The following is a 21,410-nucleotide window of genomic DNA, read 5'->3' as shown; positions in this document are numbered from 1 at the left end:
TGTAAACCCCTCCGGCCCCATCACCCCTCCTCCATCTCTGTAAACCTCTCCGGCCCTCTACACCCCTCCCCATCTCTGTAAACCCCTCCGGCCCTCTACACCCCTCCCCATCGCTGTAAACCCCTCCGACCCCCTACACCCCTCCCCATCTCTGTAAACCCCTCCAGCCCTCTACACCCCTCCCCATCTCTGTAAACCCCTCCGGCCCTCTACACCCCTCCCCATCTCTGTAAACCCCTCCGGGCCCCCACACCCCTCCCCATCTTTGTAAACCCCTCCAGCCCTCGACACCCCTCCCCATCTCTGTTAACCCCTCTGGCCCCCTACTCCCCTCCCCATCTCTGTAAACCCCTCCAGCCCTCTACACCCCTCCCCATCTCTGTAAACCCCTCCAGCCCCATCACCCCTCCCCCAACTCTGTAAACCCCTCCGGCCCTCTACATCTCTCCCCACCTCTGTAAACCCCTCTGGCCCTCTACACCCCTCCCCATCTCTGTAAACCCCTCTGTCCCCCTACACCTCTCCCCATCTCTGTAAACCCCTCTGGCCCCCTACACCCCTCCCCATCTCTGTAAACCCCTCCGGCCCTCTACACCCCTCCCCATCTCTTTAAACCCCTCTGGCCCTCTACACCCCTCCCCATCTCTGTAAACCCCTCCGGCCCCATCACCCCTCTTCCATCTCTGTAAACCCCTCCGGCCCCATCACCCCTCCTCCATCTCTGTAAACCTCTCCGGCCCTCTACACCCCTCCCCACCTCTGTAAACCCCTCCGGCCCTCTACACCCCTCCCCATCGCTGTAAACCCCTCCGACCCCCTACACCCCTCCCCATCTCTGTAAACCCCTCCAGCCCTCTACACCCCTCCCCATCTCTGTAAACCCCTCCGGCCCTCTACACCCCTCCCCATCTCTGTAAACCCCTCCGGGCCCCCACACCCCTCCCCATCTTTGTAAACCCCTCCAGCCCTCGACACCCCTCCCCATCTCTGTTAACCCCTCTGGCCCCCTACTCCCCTCCCCATCTCTGTAAACCCCTCCAGCCCTCTACACCCCTCCCCATCTCTGTAAACCCCTCCGGCCCCATCACCCCTCCTCCATCTCTGTAAACCTCTCCGGCCCTCTACACCCCTCCCCATCTCTGTAAACCCCTCCGGCCCTCTACACCCCTCCCCATCGCTGTAAACCCCTCCGACCCCCTACACCCCTCCCCATCTCTGTAAACCCCTCCAGCCCTCTACACCCCTCCCCATCTCTGTAAACCCCTCCGGCCCTCTACACCCCTCCCCATCTCTGTAAACCCCTCCGGGCCCCCACACCCCTCCCCATCTTTGTAAACCCCTCCAGCCCTCGACACCCCTCCCCATCTCTGTTAACCCCTCTGGCCCCCTACTCCCCTCCCCATCTCTGTAAACCCCTCCAGCCCTCTACACCCCTCCCCATCTCTGTAAACCCCTCCAGCCCCATCACCCCTCCCCCAACTCTGTAAACCCCTCCGGCCCTCTACATCTCTCCCCACCTCTGTAAACCCCTCTGGCCCTCTACACCCCTCCCCATCTCTGTAAACCCCTCTGTCCCCCTACACCTCTCCCCATCTCTGTAAACCCCTCTGGCCCCCTACACCCCTCCCCATCTCTGTAAACCCCTCCGGCCCTCTACACCCCTCCCCATCTCTTTAAACCCCTCTGGCCCTCTACACCCCTCCCCATCTCTGTAAACCCCTCCGGCCCCATCACCCCTCCTCCATCTCTGTAAACCTCTCCGGCCCTCTACACCCCTCCCCATCTCTGTAAACCCCTCCGGCCCTCTACACCCCTCCCCATCGCTGTAAACCCCTCCGACCCCCTACACCCCTCCCCATCTCTGTAAACCCCTCCAGCCCTCTACACCCCTCCCCATCTCTGTAAACCCCTCCGGCCCTCTACACCCCTCCCCATCTCTGTAAACCCCTCCGGGCCCCCACACCCCTCCCCATCTTTGTAAACCCCTCCAGCCCTCGACACCCCTCCCCATCTCTGTTAACCCCTCTGGCCCCCTACTCCCCTCCCCATCTCTGTAAACCCCTCCAGCCCTCTACACCCCTCCCCATCTCTGTAAACCCCTCCGGCCCCATCACCCCTCCTCCATCTCTGTAAACCTCTCCGGCCCTCTACACCCCTCCCCATCTCTGTAAACCCCTCCGGCCCTCTACACCCCTCCCCATCGCTGTAAACCCCTCCGACCCCCTACACCCCTCCCCATCTCTGTAAACCCCTCCAGCCCTCTACACCCCTCCCCATCTCTGTAAACCCCTCCGGCCCTCTACACCCCTCCCCATCTCTGTAAACCCCTCCGGGCCCCCACACCCCTCCCCATCTTTGTAAACCCCTCCAGCCCTCGACACCCCTCCCCATCTCTGTTAACCCCTCTGGCCCCCTACTCCCCTCCCCATCTCTGTAAACCCCTCCAGCCCTCTACACCCCTCCCCATCTCTGTAAACCCCTCCAGCCCCATCACCCCTCCCCCAACTCTGTAAACCCCTCCGGCCCTCTACATCTCTCCCCACCTCTGTAAACCCCTCTGGCCCTCTACACCCCTCCCCATCTCTGTAAACCCCTCTGTCCCCCTACACCTCTCCCCATCTCTGTAAACCCCTCTGGCCCCCTACACCCCTCCCCATCTCTGTAAACCCCTCCGGCCCTCTACACCCCTCCCCATCTCTTTAAACCCCTCTGGCCCTCTACACCCCTCCCCATCTCTGTAAACCCCTCCGGCCCCATCACCCCTCTTCCATCTCTGTAAACCCCTCCGGCCCTCTACACCTCTCCCCATCTCTGTAAACCCCTCCGGCCCTCTACACCCCTCCCCATCTCTGTAAACCCCTCCGGCCCTCTACACCCCTCCCCATCTCTTTAAACCCCTCTGGCCCTCTACACCCCTCCCCATCTCTGTAAACCCCTCCAACCCCAACACCCCTCCCCATCTCTGTAAACCCCTCCGGCCCTCTACACCCCTCCCCATCTCTGTAAACCCCTCCGGCCTCCTACACCCCTCCCCATCTCTGTAAACCCCTCCGACCCCCTACACCCCTCTCCATCTCTGTAAACTCCTCCGACCCCCTACACCCCTCCCCATCTCTATAAACCCCTCTAGCCCCTACACCCCTCCCCATCTTTGTAAACCCCCTCTAGCCCCTACACCCTTCCCCAATTCTGTAAACCCCCTCTAGCCCATACACCTCTCCCCATCTCTCTAAACCCCTCTGGCTCCTACACCCCTCCTCGACTGTAACCTCCTCTGGCTCCTACACCCCTCTCCTTCTCTGTAACCCTGTCCAGCCCCTGCAAAACTCACGGGTCTCTGTGATATCCCTCTGTTCAGGCCCCTATACACCTGTTTCCTGGTTTATCCCCACCCTCTTACCCTTCCAGTTACCTTCCCTCCACCCCTGTTTCTTACCTGCCGGAGGTTGTTGTAGATGTCCAAGCTCTTCTTGCCGAGGAGAAGGAGGTGGACGAGCCTCTGCACCATGTGAACGTCCCCCTGGGCCACCGCAATGTGGAGGGGTCTGTGGATGGGGAGAGCCGGGGGGGGGGGGTGTGTCACTCAATATTGGAACAACTGTGTACCCACGCCCACTCTCTGCTGCTCTCCCTGTCATTCCTCACCTCACCCTCCATCACTGCCCCTCCCCATCACTATCAACCCTCATGACTGCTTCCCTCCACTCACTACCCCCCCATCACCATTGACCGTCACTTCTGCCCCCACTCACTGCCCTCCCCATCGACCTTCCTTACTCCTCCATCACCCCAACCCCTCTCTACTGGAGAAGCATCCTCTGATGAGGGACAGTGAGGTACAGGTCATTCCTCATGGGCCTGGCTGAATTCATTGAGAATGTGACAAAGCACATTGCTGAAAGTAGAGCAGTGAATGTGGTGTCTGTGGATTTCAGTAAAGTACACCAGGGTAGGCTCATTGAGAAAGTCAGGAGCATGGGATTGAGGGAAATGTGGCTGCTCTTTGTGATGCAGGGGTATTAGAAGGGTATTATAAATGATTCTTACATGAAAGTGAAGGGTGAGTTGGTAAATTTGCAAATGGCATGAACGTTGTTGGTGTTGTGGATAGTGTGAAGGGTTGTCGTAGTTTACAATGGGACATTGATAGGATCTATGTCCGAGTCCTCCCTGTCACGTCCCCTCACCCAGCTCCTCCTTACACCCTCCCATATTCACTCCTACTGATCCTTTCCCCCACCCACTCCCCCACAATATCACTCAATTATTCCTGATAACCATCTTCCTATCCATACTCCTGTCCTGGACATGAGGGACACAGAGATAGATTGGGATGAGGTCCTAATGTGGAACATCAGCAGCTCATGGGAGTCAGCCTCCCCTCCAAAGACTCTGTCTACGCTCCCTCGACCTGGTAAAGCAGCTAACATCAGAAAAGGCAATACACACCCTGGACACTCTCTCCAAATCGGACAGAAGATACAAAAGCACGTACCACTTGGCTCAAGGATAGCTATCTCATTATTATCAATTACTCAAACAGATCTCATGTACGATAAGTTGGACTCTTGGCCTCACAATCTACCTCGTTATGGTCTTGCACTTTACAGTTTACCTGCACTGCACTTTCTCTGTAGCTGTTACACTTTATTCTGCATTGTTATTGTTTTACCTTGTTCTGCCTTAATGCACTGTGTAATGATCTGACCTGTATGAGCAGTAAGCAAGACAAGCGTTTCACCATATCTCGGTACATTTGACAAAAATAAACCAATTCCAATAACAGTTGAGGAGATGTGGAATGGCATAGCGGCGTGAAGCCTGAATGTTTAAAGACTGTTACCCCTTTTTGTACTCTACGTGGGTTGGCAGGATTAGAGAACTACGTGCTGATGGAGACGTACAAGTCTAGTAGGACATTATCGGGAAGGACTGAGTTATTGACAGAAGGTGGTTAGCTAGGGTGAATATACGGAATCTTTATCCCCAGCGCTGGAGAATCATCAACTACAGGGCAAAGGTTTAATGTGAGAGGAGAGATTTACTGAGGATCTTCACCCAGATGATGGTCAATATACGGGATGAGCAGGCAGAAGTAATTGAGGCAGGTACATGAACACATAAGACTATAAGACATGAGAGCAGAATGACCCATCGAGTCCGCTCTGCCATTCAATCATGACTGATTTATTTTTCTTCTCAACCTTTCCTGACCTTAGACACACTGACTAATCAAGAACCAATCAACCTCCGCTGTAAGGATACCCAATGACTTAACCTCCACAGCCGTCTGTGGGAATGAATTCAAAAGATACACTAATAGCTAAAGATATTCCTACTAGCTAAAGAAATTCGGTCTAGCTAAAGAAATCATTGTTTGAAAGGGACGTCCTTCTAGCTGGTCCCAGATTCTCACACTAATGGAAACATAATTAAAAGACACTAGAACAGGTACATAGATGGGAAGGATTTAGAGTGTTACGAACAAACCTAAAGCAGATGGGACTATTTTCAATGGGAATGTGAGTCAGCACAGATGAGGTTGTCAAAGAGGCTGTTCATCTGCTGTGTAACCCTGTGACCACCACTACACCCCAGTCTGACCATGGTTACAGCCCCCTCTCCCTCCACACTCCTGGGGGCAGGCACGAACTGAAACTCCATCCATACCATCGCATCACACACTTCCAGAGCCAGACACAGAGTGAAGCTCTCTCTGGACCATCCCACCACACACTCCCGGGACTGAGGGATTCCAGGAACACTGCCTGGGCTGAGCAATATTCGGGAAGTAGTGATGTGTCATCAGAAGGCTGTGCCCTGATCTGTGTTATGTGTGAACTCTGGAATCCCCTTCGACTGCCTGAGCTCTCTCTCCCCCCTCAAGCTGCTTCCTAATATACACTGATACCTATAACTGTCACTCCAGTTCCCATCTAACAGCGTGTTGACACGGGTCCGCTCACGTACCGGGGTGGGTGGTGGGAATAGGATCCCCCGCACCTGAGTGCGTATGTGCAATGAGTGAGGCTGGCAAGTTAGAAGGCAGTTCTGCTGGGAGACCACACGGGACCTGTGCTTGGCCAATCTCTGCCCAACCTTCAGCAACAAGAGCGTTAGTGAGCTGAGCCCACGGCTATGGTCAGATGTAGAGGCTCCTGGTGGAAAGTCATTTCTGGATTGGATGTCTGTGACTGGTGGTCTTCCTCAGGGATCGGCTTGGGCCCAGTGTTGTCTGTCTTTGATATAACCGACTTGGATGAGAATGCACAGCACGAGGAATATTTAATGAGCCTGCAGCCAACACGTGCACAGGTGGTGTTAATAGGTGGCGATGAGGAGGATTGAGAATAGCTGTGGGATCTCGGTTGGCAGAGTAGTTGGGCTGACTGGGAAATGAAAATTAATTCTGATAAGTGAGAGGTGTTCCACATTGGACGCACAAATCAAGGCAGGTCTTTAGTTGAACAGTGGGGCACCGGGGAGTGCTGTAGAACGACGGGACCGTCAAATACAGATACATGTGGAGTTTCAGGTGGACAGGGAGGTGAAAAAGGCTCATGGCTTGCAGGTCTTCCATTGTCAGGGCACTGAGTATTGGACTTGGGAGGACACGGTCAGTTAGATGAGACATTGGTGAGGTGATCGTGTTTGGATTTGGTCACCCTGTTGTAGGAGGGATGAGGTTGAATTGGCTAGGGAGTGGAGAAGGACTACAAAGATGCTGCCAGAACTCGGGGGATGGGGCTACAGGGAAACGTTAGACATGTTGACTCTGTATTCCTTGAAGAGTCAGAGGCTGAGGGATGATCTCATTGAGCTATGTAAGCCCGTGAGGGAAACACGTAGGGTGAGCTCTCTTTCATCCAGGGATGGTTCAACTGAAAACTAGAAGCATGGTTTAAGTTTACAGGTAAAAGATACCATTACCAGCTGAAGAGTCATGTCTTACACAGTGGGTGGTGCATGTATAGAGCCAGCTATCAGAGGCAGTGGTTCAGACAGGTATGTTCAATAATGATAAAGATTAACTTTGTTTGTCACATGTAGATGTCAAAAATTTGAAAAATAAGGTAAAATTTGTCATTTGTGTAAACGATCCAAAAAAGTCTGAGGATGTGCTGGGGGCAGCCCACGAGTGTTGCCAGGCTTCTGGGACCCACACGGCATGCCCACAACTCAGTAACCCGAACTCGCATGCCCTGGGAGCGTGGAAAGAAACGAGAGCACCTGAAGGAAACTCTGTGGTCAGGGGGAGAACTTAGAAATTCCTTACGTAGAGAGATTAGGGGAGAATGTATAAACACCTTAAGGACTGTGGTTAGGGCTGACCACAAAAACTCCTTAAGGACTTTGGTTATGGGAGAATTTACAGACTCCTTAAGGACTGCCGTTAGGGGTGAACATACAAACTCCTGACAGACAGCGGTTAGGGGTGAACACAGAGGAACCTTATGGACAGGGGTTAGGGGAGATCGGACAGAATTCTTACAGACAACGGTTAGGGGAGAATGTAAAAACTCTCTCCAGACAGTGGTTGGGGGAGAATAAACAATCTCCTCACAAAAGTGCTTAAGGGGACTAAATACAATTTCCTTAAGGACAGCATTTATGGGAGAACATACAATTTCCTCACAGACAACGATTAGGGCTGGAAAATCCTTATACACGGAGGTTGGGGGAGAACATACAAACTCCTTACAGACAGCAACTTGGGGAGAATTTACAGACTCATTACAGACAGCAGTTTGGGTTCCTAATACAAATTCCTCACAGACAGCGAATGGGGGAGAACGTAGCAACACTTTATGAACAGCATTGAGGATAGAATGTACAAACGCCTCAAAGACAGCGGTGAGAATAGAACGTGCCAACTCCTTACATGCTCAGCTGGAATTGAACTCTGATCGGTGATCGGTGGGGCTGTAAAAGTACTGTGCAAATCGCTATGCTACCATGTCACCTGATTCATGGAGTATGTGGATAGCTGCATGGTAAAATCTGGTGAGCTGTGGGTCAAGTGGTGGGGAATGGCATTAGCTGGAATATGCATCTTGTTGAGCATGGACACAAATGCCCTGAAGGACCTTTCTCTGTACTCTGTAACAGGGGGTGTGATGACCCTGCTGGGAAGTTTGAGTGGGTCACAGCTAGACATTCAGCACATCTGCTGGGCAATAAGAATGCTTGACCAGTGGCATGGCTGACCACTGTCATGGCTACAGGATGGTTTCCAGTTCTGTGCTTACATCCTGGGAAGGTACCGGAGCCAGGGTGTGGAGGTGAGGAGGGAGTTGCTGGGGTCTGAGCACCCAGGCTGCTCTGGATGGGACTGTAGGAAATATCACTGATCCGACTGGTGCAGAGATCAAGGGTCAATGCTTTAACGTTGGGACAAAGGGGAAGGCAAGGAAGTAATTTGCTCACTGACTGCTGGGGTCAGAGGTTAGGGTTAGTATGAAGGTGGGATCGGGGCTCGATCAAGGGTTAGGGTCAGGGTTGGGGTCAAGTTGGGTCAGGGCTGGGGTCAAGTTGGGTCAGGGCTGGGGTCATTTTGGGTCAGGATCCGCAGTACACTCCAGTGACGACGGGGGCTGGGCCGGTACTCTCTCCTCCAACTGGAGGGCTTGAGTTATAAGGAGAGACTGGACAGGCTGGGACTCTTTTCCCTGAGTGAAGGAGACAAATAGGTGCCCTTATAAAGGTTTACAAAGCCATGAGGGGTGTTGATAAGGTGGGTGGTCACAGTTTTGTCCCCAGGGTCAGCGAACTAAGAACCAGAGGGCACGGCTTTAAGGTGAGAAGGGGGAGATTTAATAGGAGCCTATGGGGCAAATTTTTCCACGCAGACAGAGATGATAACCTAGAGCCAGCTATCAGTCAAATTGCAGTAGACCAGCAAATATTACAGCAAAATATAAGCCCTTCAGGCCACAATGTTGTGCCAGCTTTTTATGTTACTCTAAGATCAATCTAATCCTTCCCACATGGCTCTCCATTTTTTTCATCCATGTGCCGAGTCCCAATATTCCCAAAGTATCTTCTTCCACCACTAACCCTGGCAGAATGTTCCACACACAAACCACTCTCTGTGTAAAAACTTACCTCGCACATCTCCCACTAAACTTTCCTCCAATCACTTTAAAATGGTACCTTCTGTTATCAGCCACTGCTTCTCGAGGGAAAAAGTCCCTGGCTATCCACTCTGCCTAGCCTCTTATCATCTTGTACACGTCACCCCGCACCACCTCTGATCCGACTCCACTCCAAAGAGAAAAGCCCTGACTTGCTCAACATTTTCTCATAAGACATGTTCTCTAATCTAGGCAGCATCCTGGTGAATCTCCTCTGCGCCCTCTCTAAAGATTCCACACCCTTCCTATAATGAGCAGACCAGAATTGAATGCAATACTCCAAGAGGTGGAGCAGGCACATTTCAAAGATACCTGGAAGACTGTCGTTAAGTTGGAAAGGGTTCAGAAAAAAAATCACGAGGCTATTACCAGGACTGGAAGGCTTGAGTTATAAGGAGAGGCTGGACAGATTGGGACTGTTTTTCCCTGGAGTGAAGGAGGCAGAGGCGTGACCTTATAGAAATTTATATAACCCTGAGGGGCAGAGATAAGGTGGGAGGTCACAATCTTGTCCCCAGGCAGGGGAATCAAGAACCAGAAGGCAGAGATTTGAGGGAAAGGTTAAAAGGGGAGCTGAGGAAAAGGTGTTGTGTGCATGGAAGGAGATGCCTAATGAGGTGGTGCAGTGATATTATAGAGGACAGGTATCAGGCGCAGCAGGGCCAAGAGGAACACAGAGCTGGGAGAGGTAGGTGCAATGGCTGGTACAGACCCGATGGACTGACGAGCCCCTCCTGGTACTGTATGGTTCAATTCTGCTTGGCTGGGGCCATCCTCTCCTCCTTCCAACCCTGGCTGTGCACCAGCATGTTGGCTGTACAGAACAGTAGAGATACTGACTCACCACGCTCTGATACATCTACCCTCCGGGACAGGCTGCACATGCCCAGCAATGGTGGCGTGGGGGTGGGGGGCGTAGGGCAAGGATCAGACAGGGAGACGTACAGGTGGGAGGAGGAGAGGCAGGTGCATGGGGACTGAGGGAGAATGGGGAAGCAAATAGATTGGAGGGGGAGGGATGGGAAGGGGGAGTGATGGGGAGAGAGATGGGGTGGAGAGAGGGGAGATTGTGGAAGTGAGATAGGAAGCGGAGAAATGCAGTGGAGCGAGAAGAGATTGGGCAAGTGAGATGGAAAGGGGTGAAATGGGGTTCTAAAGAGGGGAGATTGGGAGAGTGAGATGGAGTTGAGAGTTGGGAGACTGGGGGAATGAGATGGGTTGGAGACAGGAGAGATTGGAGAGTGAGATGGGTGGACAGAAGGTGATTGTAGAAGTGAGATGGGAAGAGGGAGGAAGGATGGGGAGTGAGATAAGAGGGGTGAGATAGGATGGAGACAGGGGAGATTTGGGAATGAGCTGAGAAGGGGGGAGGGAAATGAGGAGGAGAGACGAGAGATCGGTGGAGTTAAATGGGAAGTGGATATGATGGGGTAGAGAGAGGGGAGAGTTCACCAGAGTGACATTAATGATACATTTAAAAACCTGAGGTGCCCTAGTGCATAGTGGGTAGTGTAGCAGGCTCACAGCCCCAGAGAATAGGATATGATCACCTCCGGCACTCTCTGTGTGGAGTTTGCATGATCTCCCTGTGAGTTTTGCCCATGGGCTTCAGTTCTTTCTCCACCCGACATCTCAAAAACATGTGGGGAGGGTGGATTAATTGGCCTCAGTGAAATGACTCCTCAGTGGTCGTAGAATGTGGGGAGAATCAGTGTGAATGTGGAAGGTGGGGGTAAGGGCTTATGGGGAACATTAGTGTAGAGTGGGATTGAGCAGTGAAGAACAGAGAGAATGAAAAGGGAAAGAAGAGGAGAGAGGGAAAGGGGAGACAGAGAAAGATGCATAGAGGGGACAGAATTGCCGGGAGTTGGGGGAAGGCGGGGACAGGTGAGTGCGCGGTGAGATACTGAGGGTGTCTCAGCGAGAAAGTGTGATAGAGAGAGAGAGAGAGAGAGCGAGAGAGACAAGAGATCCTGCAGATGCTGGAAATACAGAGCAACACACACAAAATGCTGGAGAAAGCAAGTCAGGCAGCATCTATGGAGGAGGAGAAGCAGTTTATGCTTCTTGTCGAGAGCCTTTATCAGGACTGGAAAGGAAGGGGGCAGAAGCCAGAATAAGAATTTGAGGTGAAGGGGCAGAGTACAACTTAGCATGTGATCGGTGTGAACAGGTGAGGTGGAAGATTGGTGAGCGGGTGAAAGGGGATAAATTAAGAAACTGGGAGGTGACAAGTGGAAAAGGTGAAGGGCTGAAGAAGGAGAATACTGATAGGAAAAGACAGTGGACCACGGGAGAAAGGGAAGGAGAGTATGGAGAATCAATTGTTCTGCAGCGGGAATTTGTTGTGGTAGTCAGCACTGTTATTCCAATGCCAATCAGTTAGCCACTCCCATATGGGAGGAGTTCACACTGTAGAACCAGAATTGTCAGTAAAGTTCAGTAGCGTATCCTGCATACTGGTCTCCTGGTGTGCTCTGCACTATGCCTCAGTATCAAATACAACATGGTGTCAGAAGTGGTTGATCGTTGATGAATTGGGGCTACAGACCAAGTAAGATCCCCAACAAGAAATAATCTACAGTAAGACTGTTCTTGTTCATCTGTGAAAAATAGGCAGAGACTTATTTTGTTAAGGCTGATCTAAGAAATAGCCAGGGTTGTTGGGCAATGCCTTTGAGCTACATCCAAAAGATGAAAAGATGAAACTTCCCCGTCTGGGAAGTGCACAAAGGCACAGATATAGCAGAGAAGTCAGAGAAATTAGTCAAGTCTCTCAGGGGGAGAAAAGAAATCTTTTGTAGTCCAAAAAAATAAAATAATGAATAGACAGACAAACAGGAAAATGGAGTAAATGACAGCAGTACCTGCAGCTACTCACCTAATAAAGCCCCCTGAGACAGCTGATTTCTCTAAACCAGGGGACTTTGAGGGATGACTCAGATACTTTGAGGGATGACTCAGACACTTTGAGAGATTTAGGGTTGCAAGCAATCTCACTCAGGCTTCAGAAGAGCATCAAGTAAACACACTGATATACTGCACGGGTGACAAAACAGATGGCATTATGGGTGGATTAGGTCCGACGTGCTCAGGAAAAGGTGTAGAACAAAATCAAAATCAAAGAATAGTTCACAAGAAAGCCAAAGCTGGTAGATCAGGGGAAACAAGGTGCAATCAGAAAGATGAGAAAAAGAGGTACAATAGACCTCAGTTCAAACAGAACAGTCAAGCAAAACAAAGAGCAGGTAAAATGTCCAACTGCAGGAGATGCAACAAGTCCCCATTCCATGTCAAAGAGCTCTGTCCAGCAAAAGAAGTAAAATGCCAGCAATGCAATTGAGTTGGCGATCATAAAAGCAAATGTCACTCAAAAACAGATCTTCAGGAGACCAAAGAAGATTCAGACAAAGAGAGAGCTTTCCTTGGGGATCCAGATTCAAATAGACAAGGCAACTATATAGACAACTATAGTTCAGTTGCAAAATGAGCAGTGGTGTTCAAAATGGACACTGGGGCAGATGTCACAGCCATCCCAAATATCTGTTCACAAAACTGATGAAACCCAACAAAGAAAATGCCCATGAGGCCAGGGAAAAATAAACTCAATGTGAAAGGTATATTCAATACTTCCATCTGTAAAAATGAGAACCGGTTAAAAGAGGATATCTATCTTCTCACCACTAATGGGACAACATGCCGTCGAGAAGCTGAACCTCATTACAAGGTTAGATTTGCTGAACAATGCTCAGTGGCAGAAGAAGTACCCGGAGTTTTTCACAGGCCTGAGGGTACTGAAAGAAGAATACATTATGCAACTGAGGCCTACTCTGTGACCACAGTGAGGCATAAACCGATCCAATTCATGAACAAAGTCAAAGCTGAACTACAGAGAATGGAGGTGCTTGACATCATAACTAGAGTGAATGAACTTACTGACTGGTGTGCGGGCATTTTTCCTGTTCCCAAGCAAATGGCATGGTTAGGATCTGTGTTGATCTGACAAAACTGAATAATGTGGTGATGCAGGAGAAGGTTATTCTGCCCTCTGTTAAGCACATATTTGGTACGCTGGATGGAGCAAAGTTCTTCACCAAACTAGATACAAACTCAGGGTTCTGGCAGATCCATTTAGCCCCTGAGTCACAGAAGCCCACAACCATTATCACACCATATGGATGCTATGCCTTCAAGAAACTCCCTTTTGGCATCTCACCAGCCCTTGAACTCTTTCCGATGAGTATGACCAAATTTAGGAGGGTCTGGACAATCTACTCATCTTCAGAGGCTCAAGTGAGGACCATGACAAAAGAGTGGAAGCGGCCTTTGAGAAAATGAAACTGACTGAGATCACCCTGAACAAAATGAAATGAGAATTTGCAAAGCTGGAAGTGAAGCTCTTAGGCCACCAACTGTCCTCAGAGTGCAACTAGATTCAGACAAACTGACAGGAGTTCAGAACGTAAGATATGGAAGCAGAATTAGGCCATTTTGTCCATCGAGTCTGCTCCGTCATTTCATCATGGCTGATCCAATTTTCCTCTCAGCCTCAATCTCCTGCATCCCTGACCAATCAAGAATCTATCAACAACACAAAATACTCTTCAGATACTGGGGTCAAAGCAACACTCACAACACGCTGGAAGAACTCAGCAGGTTGGGCAGCATCCGTGGAAACGATCAGTCAATGTTTCAGGCCGGAATCCTTTGTCAGGACTGTAGAGGGAGGGGGCAGAGGCCCTATAAAGAAGGTTGAGTGGAGGGTGGGAAGGAGAAGGCTGGTAGGTTCCAGGTGAAAAACCAGTAAGGGGAAAGATCAAGGGGTGGGGGAGTGGAAGCAGGGAGGGGATAGGCAGGAAAGGTGAAGAAGGAATAGGGGAAAACACAATGGGTAGTAGAAGGAGGCGGAACCATGAGGGAGGTGATAAGCAGCTGGGGGAGGGGGCAGAGTGAAATAGGGATAGGGGAAGGGAGGGGGAGGGAATTACCGGAAGTTGGACAACTCTATCAACCTCTGCCTTAAATATACATAAAGACTTGGCTTTCACCGCTAGCGGCCTGTGGTAAAGAATTCCACAGATTCAACACCCTCTGGCTAAAGAAATCCTTCCTCATGTCCATTCTAAAAGGACAGCCCTCTACTGTGAGGTGTGTCCATGTGGAACAACCTACGAATGTATCACAGATCCACAGTTTCCTTGTGATAGTAAGCCAGCTGGGAAAATTCTTTCCACATTTGGCAGAGAAAACAAAGCCATTTTCGAGCTGAAAAAGACAAATGTCTTCTCACTGTGGATTACTGCTCACAGAATACTGAGATGTCCAAGCTGTCCTCTACATTCTCAGCAGCAGTTACACAGCACCTGAAAACTGCGTTCACTCATCATAGAATACTTGAGACACTGGTGACAGATAACGGTCCACCCTTCAGCTGCTCAGAATTCAAAGCCTTTGCTAAAGACTACGACTTCAGACTTCAGACAAGCAGTCCACAGTACCCACAGTTATAATGTTGGCAATTCCTTTTTGCGTTTTTGGGTAATGTGAACTGAATCGCTCAATTTCAGTCACTATAATTTCAATACAGTTCTATGAACAAGAAGTAGCTACCCAATTTTTCCTTTTTTTTTCCAAGAAGGGGAATTGTTGTATTAGCTAATAGTGTTATCCCTATGCCATTCAGTTAACTGCTCCCACATTGGAGGAGTTCACATGCTGTACAAGCAGGTATGCCAATAAAGCTTGGTTGAATATCCTGCAAGGCTGGTGTCTGGGTGTCTCTCTGCATTATCCCTCAACATCAAACACAACAAATCCAAAATATTGGCAATTCCAGATTCTTCCCCCGCCCCCCCACCATCCCCAGTGCTGCTTGAGCCACTGAATTCCTCTAGCAGATTGTTGCGGGGGGGGGGAGACAGAGTGGGGACATGGGGAGGGGAACACAAAGGGGGGAGAGTGGGGACATAGAGGGGGAGAACAAAGAGGAGGGAACACTGGGGGGTGACATTGATGGGGGACTCAAATGGGGGCAGACAGGGGACAGAGGTGGGAAACACAGGGGGGCACAGAGGGGGACATAAAGGGGGGGTGACAGGGGGCACAGACGGGGGCCTGGGGGGGATAAAAGTGGGAGAAAGAGGGAGGAAATGGGGCTCGCAGAGGGGGGCAAACAGATAGGGAACACAGAGGGGGGACATAGAGCGGTGATTTTAGTTGAGAGAGAGTAGTGTAGGTAGGAGAGAAAGATGAGAAAAAGAGGAGATAAACAGAGAGAAGGGTGGAGGAGAAAGAGAGAGAGTGGCAGGAAGCGACGTTGTGGAGTGAGCTCTCACAGGGTGAACGAAACCTCACCATTTCGGGTAAGAGCAGACCACAGACAGTCAGGAAATGGTTAATCTGCAAAAGGTTTGATGTCAGGGATGCTGAGAGGGCCCGGTGTGGTAGGGCTGTGTGTCGCTGCGGTGTGGGACAGGAAGGAGACGGTGCTTCCCCTCAAACGAGGGGCAGAGCAGGGCAGGGGACAGGGTTTGAGCAAGAAAGCAGGCAAATGACACCCCCTAAACAGTAGGCAAATGGGGAGGGTGTACTTACCTCTACATTACCCACCCCATCTCCCCCTACCAGCACCCTCACTGTCTTCCACTGACTTCTGACAAACTACACACCCCCTGAGCTGTGGGGAATAGCAGGGCAGAATGCATCCCTCATACCCCTCCCCTCGGTCCTCTGTCACACCACCCTCTTGGTCCCTCCCCACTAGTACAGGCAAACTACACAGACCCTGTTTGGGTTAGGTACACAGGGGTGGGGAGTGATTGAGGCAGATAGTTCTACCTCCATCCTCTTCCCACCCCCAAACTCTCCCCCTAGACACATGAGCTTACTTCTCAAAACACAACCTTCCCATCTCCACTCCTCTTCCCTCCCCTCCCTCCCTACCTCTCATTCACCCTCCCCTCACCCCTCACTCCCTCTCCACCTCATTCCCCTCACCCTCCCTCCTCTCTCCTCTTTACCTCACTCCCCTCACACCACTCTCTCCCTCTGCTACCTCCCCCCACCAACGGCGCTCACACTGACTTACGTATCACCGTCCTCGTCCTGGCGTGTTGCCACGGCGATGTCCGAAGCCAGGGGGTCGCCCTGCGGGTGGAGGAGGAGGGAACAGGTGGGAGGGTGGAGACCAGCCAGGCCACTGACGGTGAGGGGTGGGTGTGTGGGTAGGGGGCAGATGGGTAACTGTGCGGGGTAGTAGGCAGCTGGGTCGAGGGTGAGGGGGAAGAGAATGATAGGAGAGAGAGAGAGAGATCAGTCACACCCTGTTGTAAACCCTCACCCTCACACCTACTGAAACGAGGATCCTCCTGTGTACTGACACAGCACCCACCTCATGCACGTCAGCTCCAATAAAGGCACTATATGATACCAATCCACAGCATAATCCTGTCCGTTCAGTTCTAACTGTGCAATCTCCTGTTCCAGTGAAGATTGCTGGGAGTGAGTGATGGGATGGAGTGTTGGGAGTTTCACCCTGTATCTGACCCCACGAATGTGTGATGGAAGGGTGTGGAGTGAGCTTCTCTCTGTGTAGACCCTGGGAGTGTGTTACCATAAAACCACAAGATACATGAGCAGAAATAGGCCACTTGGCCTTTCGAGTCTGCTCTGCTCTATCCCAGTCAACCCCATTCTCCTGTCTTCTCCTGGTAGCGTTTGATGCTCTGACTAACCAAGAACCAATGAACCTCTGCTTGAAATATACTTAATGTCCTCAACATTCATCCAGAGCAGTGAATTCCACAGAATCAATACCCTGTGGCTAAAGAAATTCCTACTTATCCCCATTCTAAATGGATGTCCCTTTATTTTGAAGCTGTGCCCTCTGACCCAAGACTCTCCCACTATAGGAAACATCCCCTCTCTACCTCCTAGGCCATTCAATATCAGATAGGTCTCATTCTTCTAAATTCCAGTGGGTACAGGTGCAGATCCTTGTATGTTAACCCTTTCCTTCCTAGAATCATTCTCGTGAACCTCCTCTGGGCTTTCTCCAATAACGGCGCATCTTTTTTTAGATAAGGGGCCCAAAACTGCTCACAGTACACCAAGTGTGGTGTGACCAATGCTTTATAAAGCACCAATCTGACTTCTTTGCTCTTATATTCCAGTCTCTCACTTCTTAAAGAGTAGAGAGACATTCGCAATATTCCAGTCCTCTGGAACCAATCTAGTGAGGACCATGTGGAGGGAGCTTTACTCAGTGTCTGAACCTGGAGCGTGTGACTGGAGAGACCTTCAGTCTGAGCCCGGGAGTCTGTGATGGGATGGTGCAGGTGGAGTCTCACTCTGTACCTGAGCCTGGGAGTGTGTGACAGGACGGAGTAGAGGGAGCTTCGCTCTGAAGCAGGCTGTGCAGGAGTTGCTGAGAGTGATTTTCTGGTCTAAGAGCCCTGTGTGATGAGGTCGATGCTGGTCTCCATGGGCCAGACAGTATCTGCAGGCAGGGAACATTAGGGGAATTTGTGAGCCCCTGTGGGGATGGTTCACCTCCAGCCACTCCTGGTCACAGGTGGTGGGTATCATTCAGTGGTGGAAAATCCCCCTTCAGCACACACAAGCAACCTTTGGGAGGAGTGGCGATTCAGTGGGAGGGGTGGTGAGGAGGGAGCACAGCACCATGGGAGGGGCCTTGAGGAGGGAGGCTGCACCGAGAGAGGGACGGTCAGGAGGGAGCGCCGCATTGTAGGACGGCGGTCAGGAGGGAGGGAAATGTTTTTGACATTACACTGACATCCCTCTGTTTCTGGTGTTGGACACCCACCTCTGACAGAATTCCCAGGCAGATGCCTGAGGGGTTTGTGGTTCAGATCATGGTTGTGATTCCCACATTCCCGCAGTAATGCTGCTGCTCTGGGGTCGAGTTTCCCCAGGAGTCAAACCCCCATTTGCCCTCATTCCTCCCCCTCTGACCCACTCCCAACACTCTACAGGTTTGTGGATGGTGTTCCTGCTTCCTTTGGCATACATAGGGCATGCAGTGCGACCCAGTGGAATCCAGTCTGTCCCTCAACAAGATGCCCTGTCCAACCTGATGACCTTTTGCTATCCTTGTTGAGGCAGGCTTGTCAAATCACCCTCCCGCTGGGTCACTCTTCACCCTCTCCTTGCCACTCTCTCCTTGGGTCACTCCTCACCCTCACGTTTGCTCCAGCTCTCTCCCTCACATCTGTGAGAGCAAGTGTGTGTGAGATTCTAAGTATGTGTATGCGTGTGTATATGTTTGTGTAACGGTGAAACTTAGCGTGTGAGATTGTGTGTGTGTGCATTCATGTCTACGTGTGTGTGTGCGCGCGCGTGCACGTGTGAGATTTTACGGTGGTGTGCATGTAAATATGGTGTATGTGTCTGTGAGTATGAGATTTTGTGTGTGTGGTGGGTATTTGTGTGCGTGTGTGTGTGGGGGTATGCTTGTGTGAGTGTGCGTGGGTGTTTGTGCGGATCTGTGTGGGAGGCTGTTTGAGTGTGTGTGCTGTGTTTGTATGTGTGTGCACGTGTGTGGGAATATGTTTGTGTGAGTGTGTGTGGGGTGTTTGTGTGAGTGTGTGGGGGGCATTTGTATGTTTGTGCATGTGTGGTGGGGTGTTTATGTGAGTGTGGGTGTGTGGGGCTGAGTGTTTGTGTGTGTGGTGCGTGTTTATGTGTCTGCATGTATGTGGGGTGTTTGTGTGACTCTGTGTGTGTGGTGGGGTGTTTGTGTGTGTGTGTGTGTCTGTCTGTGTGTGTCAGTAAGAACACAATAACACACAAAACAGATGCACATGGACACACAGATATTCATACACAGAAATTGACCCACACAGATACACAGTGAATCGCCCACCCCCTCCACTCCCCTTACCCTCCAGCTGTTGGGAGCTCACATCTAACTATTTGGGTGGTGTGGAATCTGGACGCCCCGTTCCCAACGCACCCCTACGTTGTACTCTCCCACGCTCGCTCGGCTCCCTGCTTTCCCCATTCCCCATGGAATCTCCACCCCCTTCCCATTTCCCCACTGACCCTTGCCCTTTGTCCCACTCCCCAAAGCCTCTCTCCACATATCCTGCACCACCTTCTCCCCCATTTGCCATGGACTTCATTCCTCATGCACTGTACCCACCGTCTTGTTACACTCCCCACAAACCCTACTCCATCTCGATCCACACCCCTTCCTCTTCCTCACCCCATGGTTGGGGGTTTTCAGGCGAGGACTCACCTGGAATGTAGGGCGGGTGTGTCAGTCCGAAGGGCAGGTACAGGCGCTCCAGGTAGGGGGATGTAGGGAGGGGGCAGCTGGACACCTCCTCCCCTCTGCACGATCCCCCTGGGAGAATCTCCGAGCGACCCCCCTCCCGCGGGTAGGGCCTCTTGCGGGGGGGCAGGGAGAGACTGGAGCGCTCCTTCTTGGCTGGAGGGGGTCTCCCCTCGGGAGGGGGTCCGCACCCCCAGACCCCCCGCTGCGTCCTGAGGTCCAGAGGGGCGGTGTGGGTCCGCTCCTCCATCCCCGGCTCTTCCAGCTTCATGGGGAGGGGTCCCGTCCCCGGGAGGGAGCGATCCCTCAACGCACGACCAACATCACTGGCTCCGGGGCGGGGAGGCTCCCCCAGCTGTGGTCAGCTGTGGTGGGACAGGAGCGATGGGAGGGTCGGACTCGGTTCTCGCTCCCTCCCTGTCTCTGCAGCAGCACAGGAGCGATCCCTCACTGGAGCTGAGACGAGAGAGTTGCACACTCGCTGTGGGACCGGTTCTCACACTCACACGTACGAGAGAGTTCGGGGCACACTCTTGTCGCACGTACACACACTCAACTGTCGCTACACATACACACTCCTCTATCGCATATATGCACTCTATCTCTATCACTATTTCTCTCTATCTCTCTTTCGTTCTCTCTCTCTTACACACACACATACATACACACACACACACACACACACACACACACACACACACAGAGGGGCGGAGTGTGAATCGGAAGCCGCTGTGAGCGGGAGAGGCCGGGTCGGCAGATCGGGACTTCCCCGCAAGATCCGACTAATCATTGGCTGCAAGAGCTGAGTCGGGCGGATCTCGTCCGAAACTTCGGGGAGGGAGGTGGAGTCGGGGGTGAGGAAGGGGAGAGGAGAGAAGACAGGAGGGAGCGGAGAGGAAAGGGAGGGGTAAAGGAAGGGAAGGGAGGGAAAGGAATGGAAGCAGGCGGGGAGCGGAGGAGGGGGAGTGAAGGGGAGCAGAGAGGGAGGAGGGGGAAGGGAAGTAGGAGAGGGAGGAGATGGGGATGGAGGCGAAGGAGAAGGAGGGAGAGTGGTGGGAAGGGACGGGTATGAGGGGTTTGGAAAAAGGGTGGGAAGGGAGAAGGGATAAAGGGAGGGAGGAAGGGAGAAGGGTTAAAGGGAGGGAGGGAGGGAGGGAGGGAAGAGGTGCTGGAGGGGGGAGAGGGAGCGAGGCGAGGGAGTGAGAATGAAGGAGGAAGTGAGAGAGAGAGAGAAGAGGTGAGGGAGGGGAGTGAGGAAGGGAGGGTGGGATGGAGAAAGGGAGACACGGAGAAAGGGAGACATGAGGGTAGGTGGGAGGGAGGGAGGAATAACCGTTCGGCCCCTCTCTGTGTTCTAGGCAATCTCAAAGCTCCATGCTCGCAATTAAACTGATCCAGTGAAACCCTTCCCCGCTTTCACTGTTAAGAAGCAGAGGGCCACCTGTTCACCAGAGAGGGGGTTACCCCAGGGTGATGCACGCATCTTGTGTGGCGTGTTGTTTTTGAGGTGGGGGGTGTCATTTCAGGCTGTGCAGCATCGCTTCCTCTGTCCTCCCCCACTGACAGAACGTAGCCAACGGAGAGTGCGGAGGGGTAGAGAGGGGAGAGGGGAAGTGGGGAGAGAGGGGGATAGTGGGAGATGGAGAAGAAGGGTTGGGGAGAGAAGCGGAATGTGGGAAAGGGAGGAGAGAGGTAGTTGGGGAGTGGGTGACAGTGGGAAAGGGAGAAGAGGGGAAGTGAGGAAACGGAGAGTGGAAGATGGGGAAAGAAAATAACGCAGGGTAGAGAGGGTTAAGCAGAGAGACGGGATAGGCGATGGGGTGGTGAGAAATGAGTGCGGAACGTCAGTGCGGTAGTGAGCCGGTATACACGGGGTTAATGTAGCTCCTGCAGATGGTGACTCTCGCCCCCTACTGGCCAGACGACACAACAATCAGTCTGCTTCGGGAATGATTCTGTTCCAACCCCATCATCTCTGTCTG

At 52.1% G+C, this 21,410-nt stretch overlaps 1 protein-coding gene across 2 annotated transcripts in view; it reads right to left on the bottom strand.

Annotated features, from left to right (window-relative positions):
- Positions 1–20,205, bottom strand: part of bcl3 (BCL3 transcription coactivator) — a 58,447-nt gene extending 38,242 nt beyond the window's left edge. The window contains exons 1-3 of one of the 2 annotated variants that reach the window (XM_063055223.1): positions 19,393–20,205; positions 16,222–16,396; positions 3,437–3,545 (exon numbers count right to left, since the gene is read on the bottom strand). In XM_063055223.1, coding sequence (XP_062911293.1) covers positions 3,437–3,545; positions 16,222–16,396; positions 19,393–19,699 — 591 coding nt within the window. In that variant the 5' untranslated portion in view covers positions 19,700–20,205. The remainder of the gene's footprint in view (positions 1–3,436; positions 3,546–16,221; positions 16,397–19,392) is intronic. The other variant, XM_063055222.1, reaches the window with a different exon arrangement.
- Positions 20,206–21,410: the final 1,205 nt, after the last annotated feature.

The sequence above is a fragment of the Mobula hypostoma genome, chromosome 8 (genome assembly GCF_963921235.1).
Source record: "Mobula hypostoma chromosome 8, sMobHyp1.1, whole genome shotgun sequence".
NCBI lineage: Eukaryota > Metazoa > Chordata > Chondrichthyes > Myliobatiformes > Myliobatidae > Mobula > Mobula hypostoma.
Note: the sequence above shows the minus strand (reverse complement) of the source record. Positions and strands in the feature narration are given on the sequence as shown.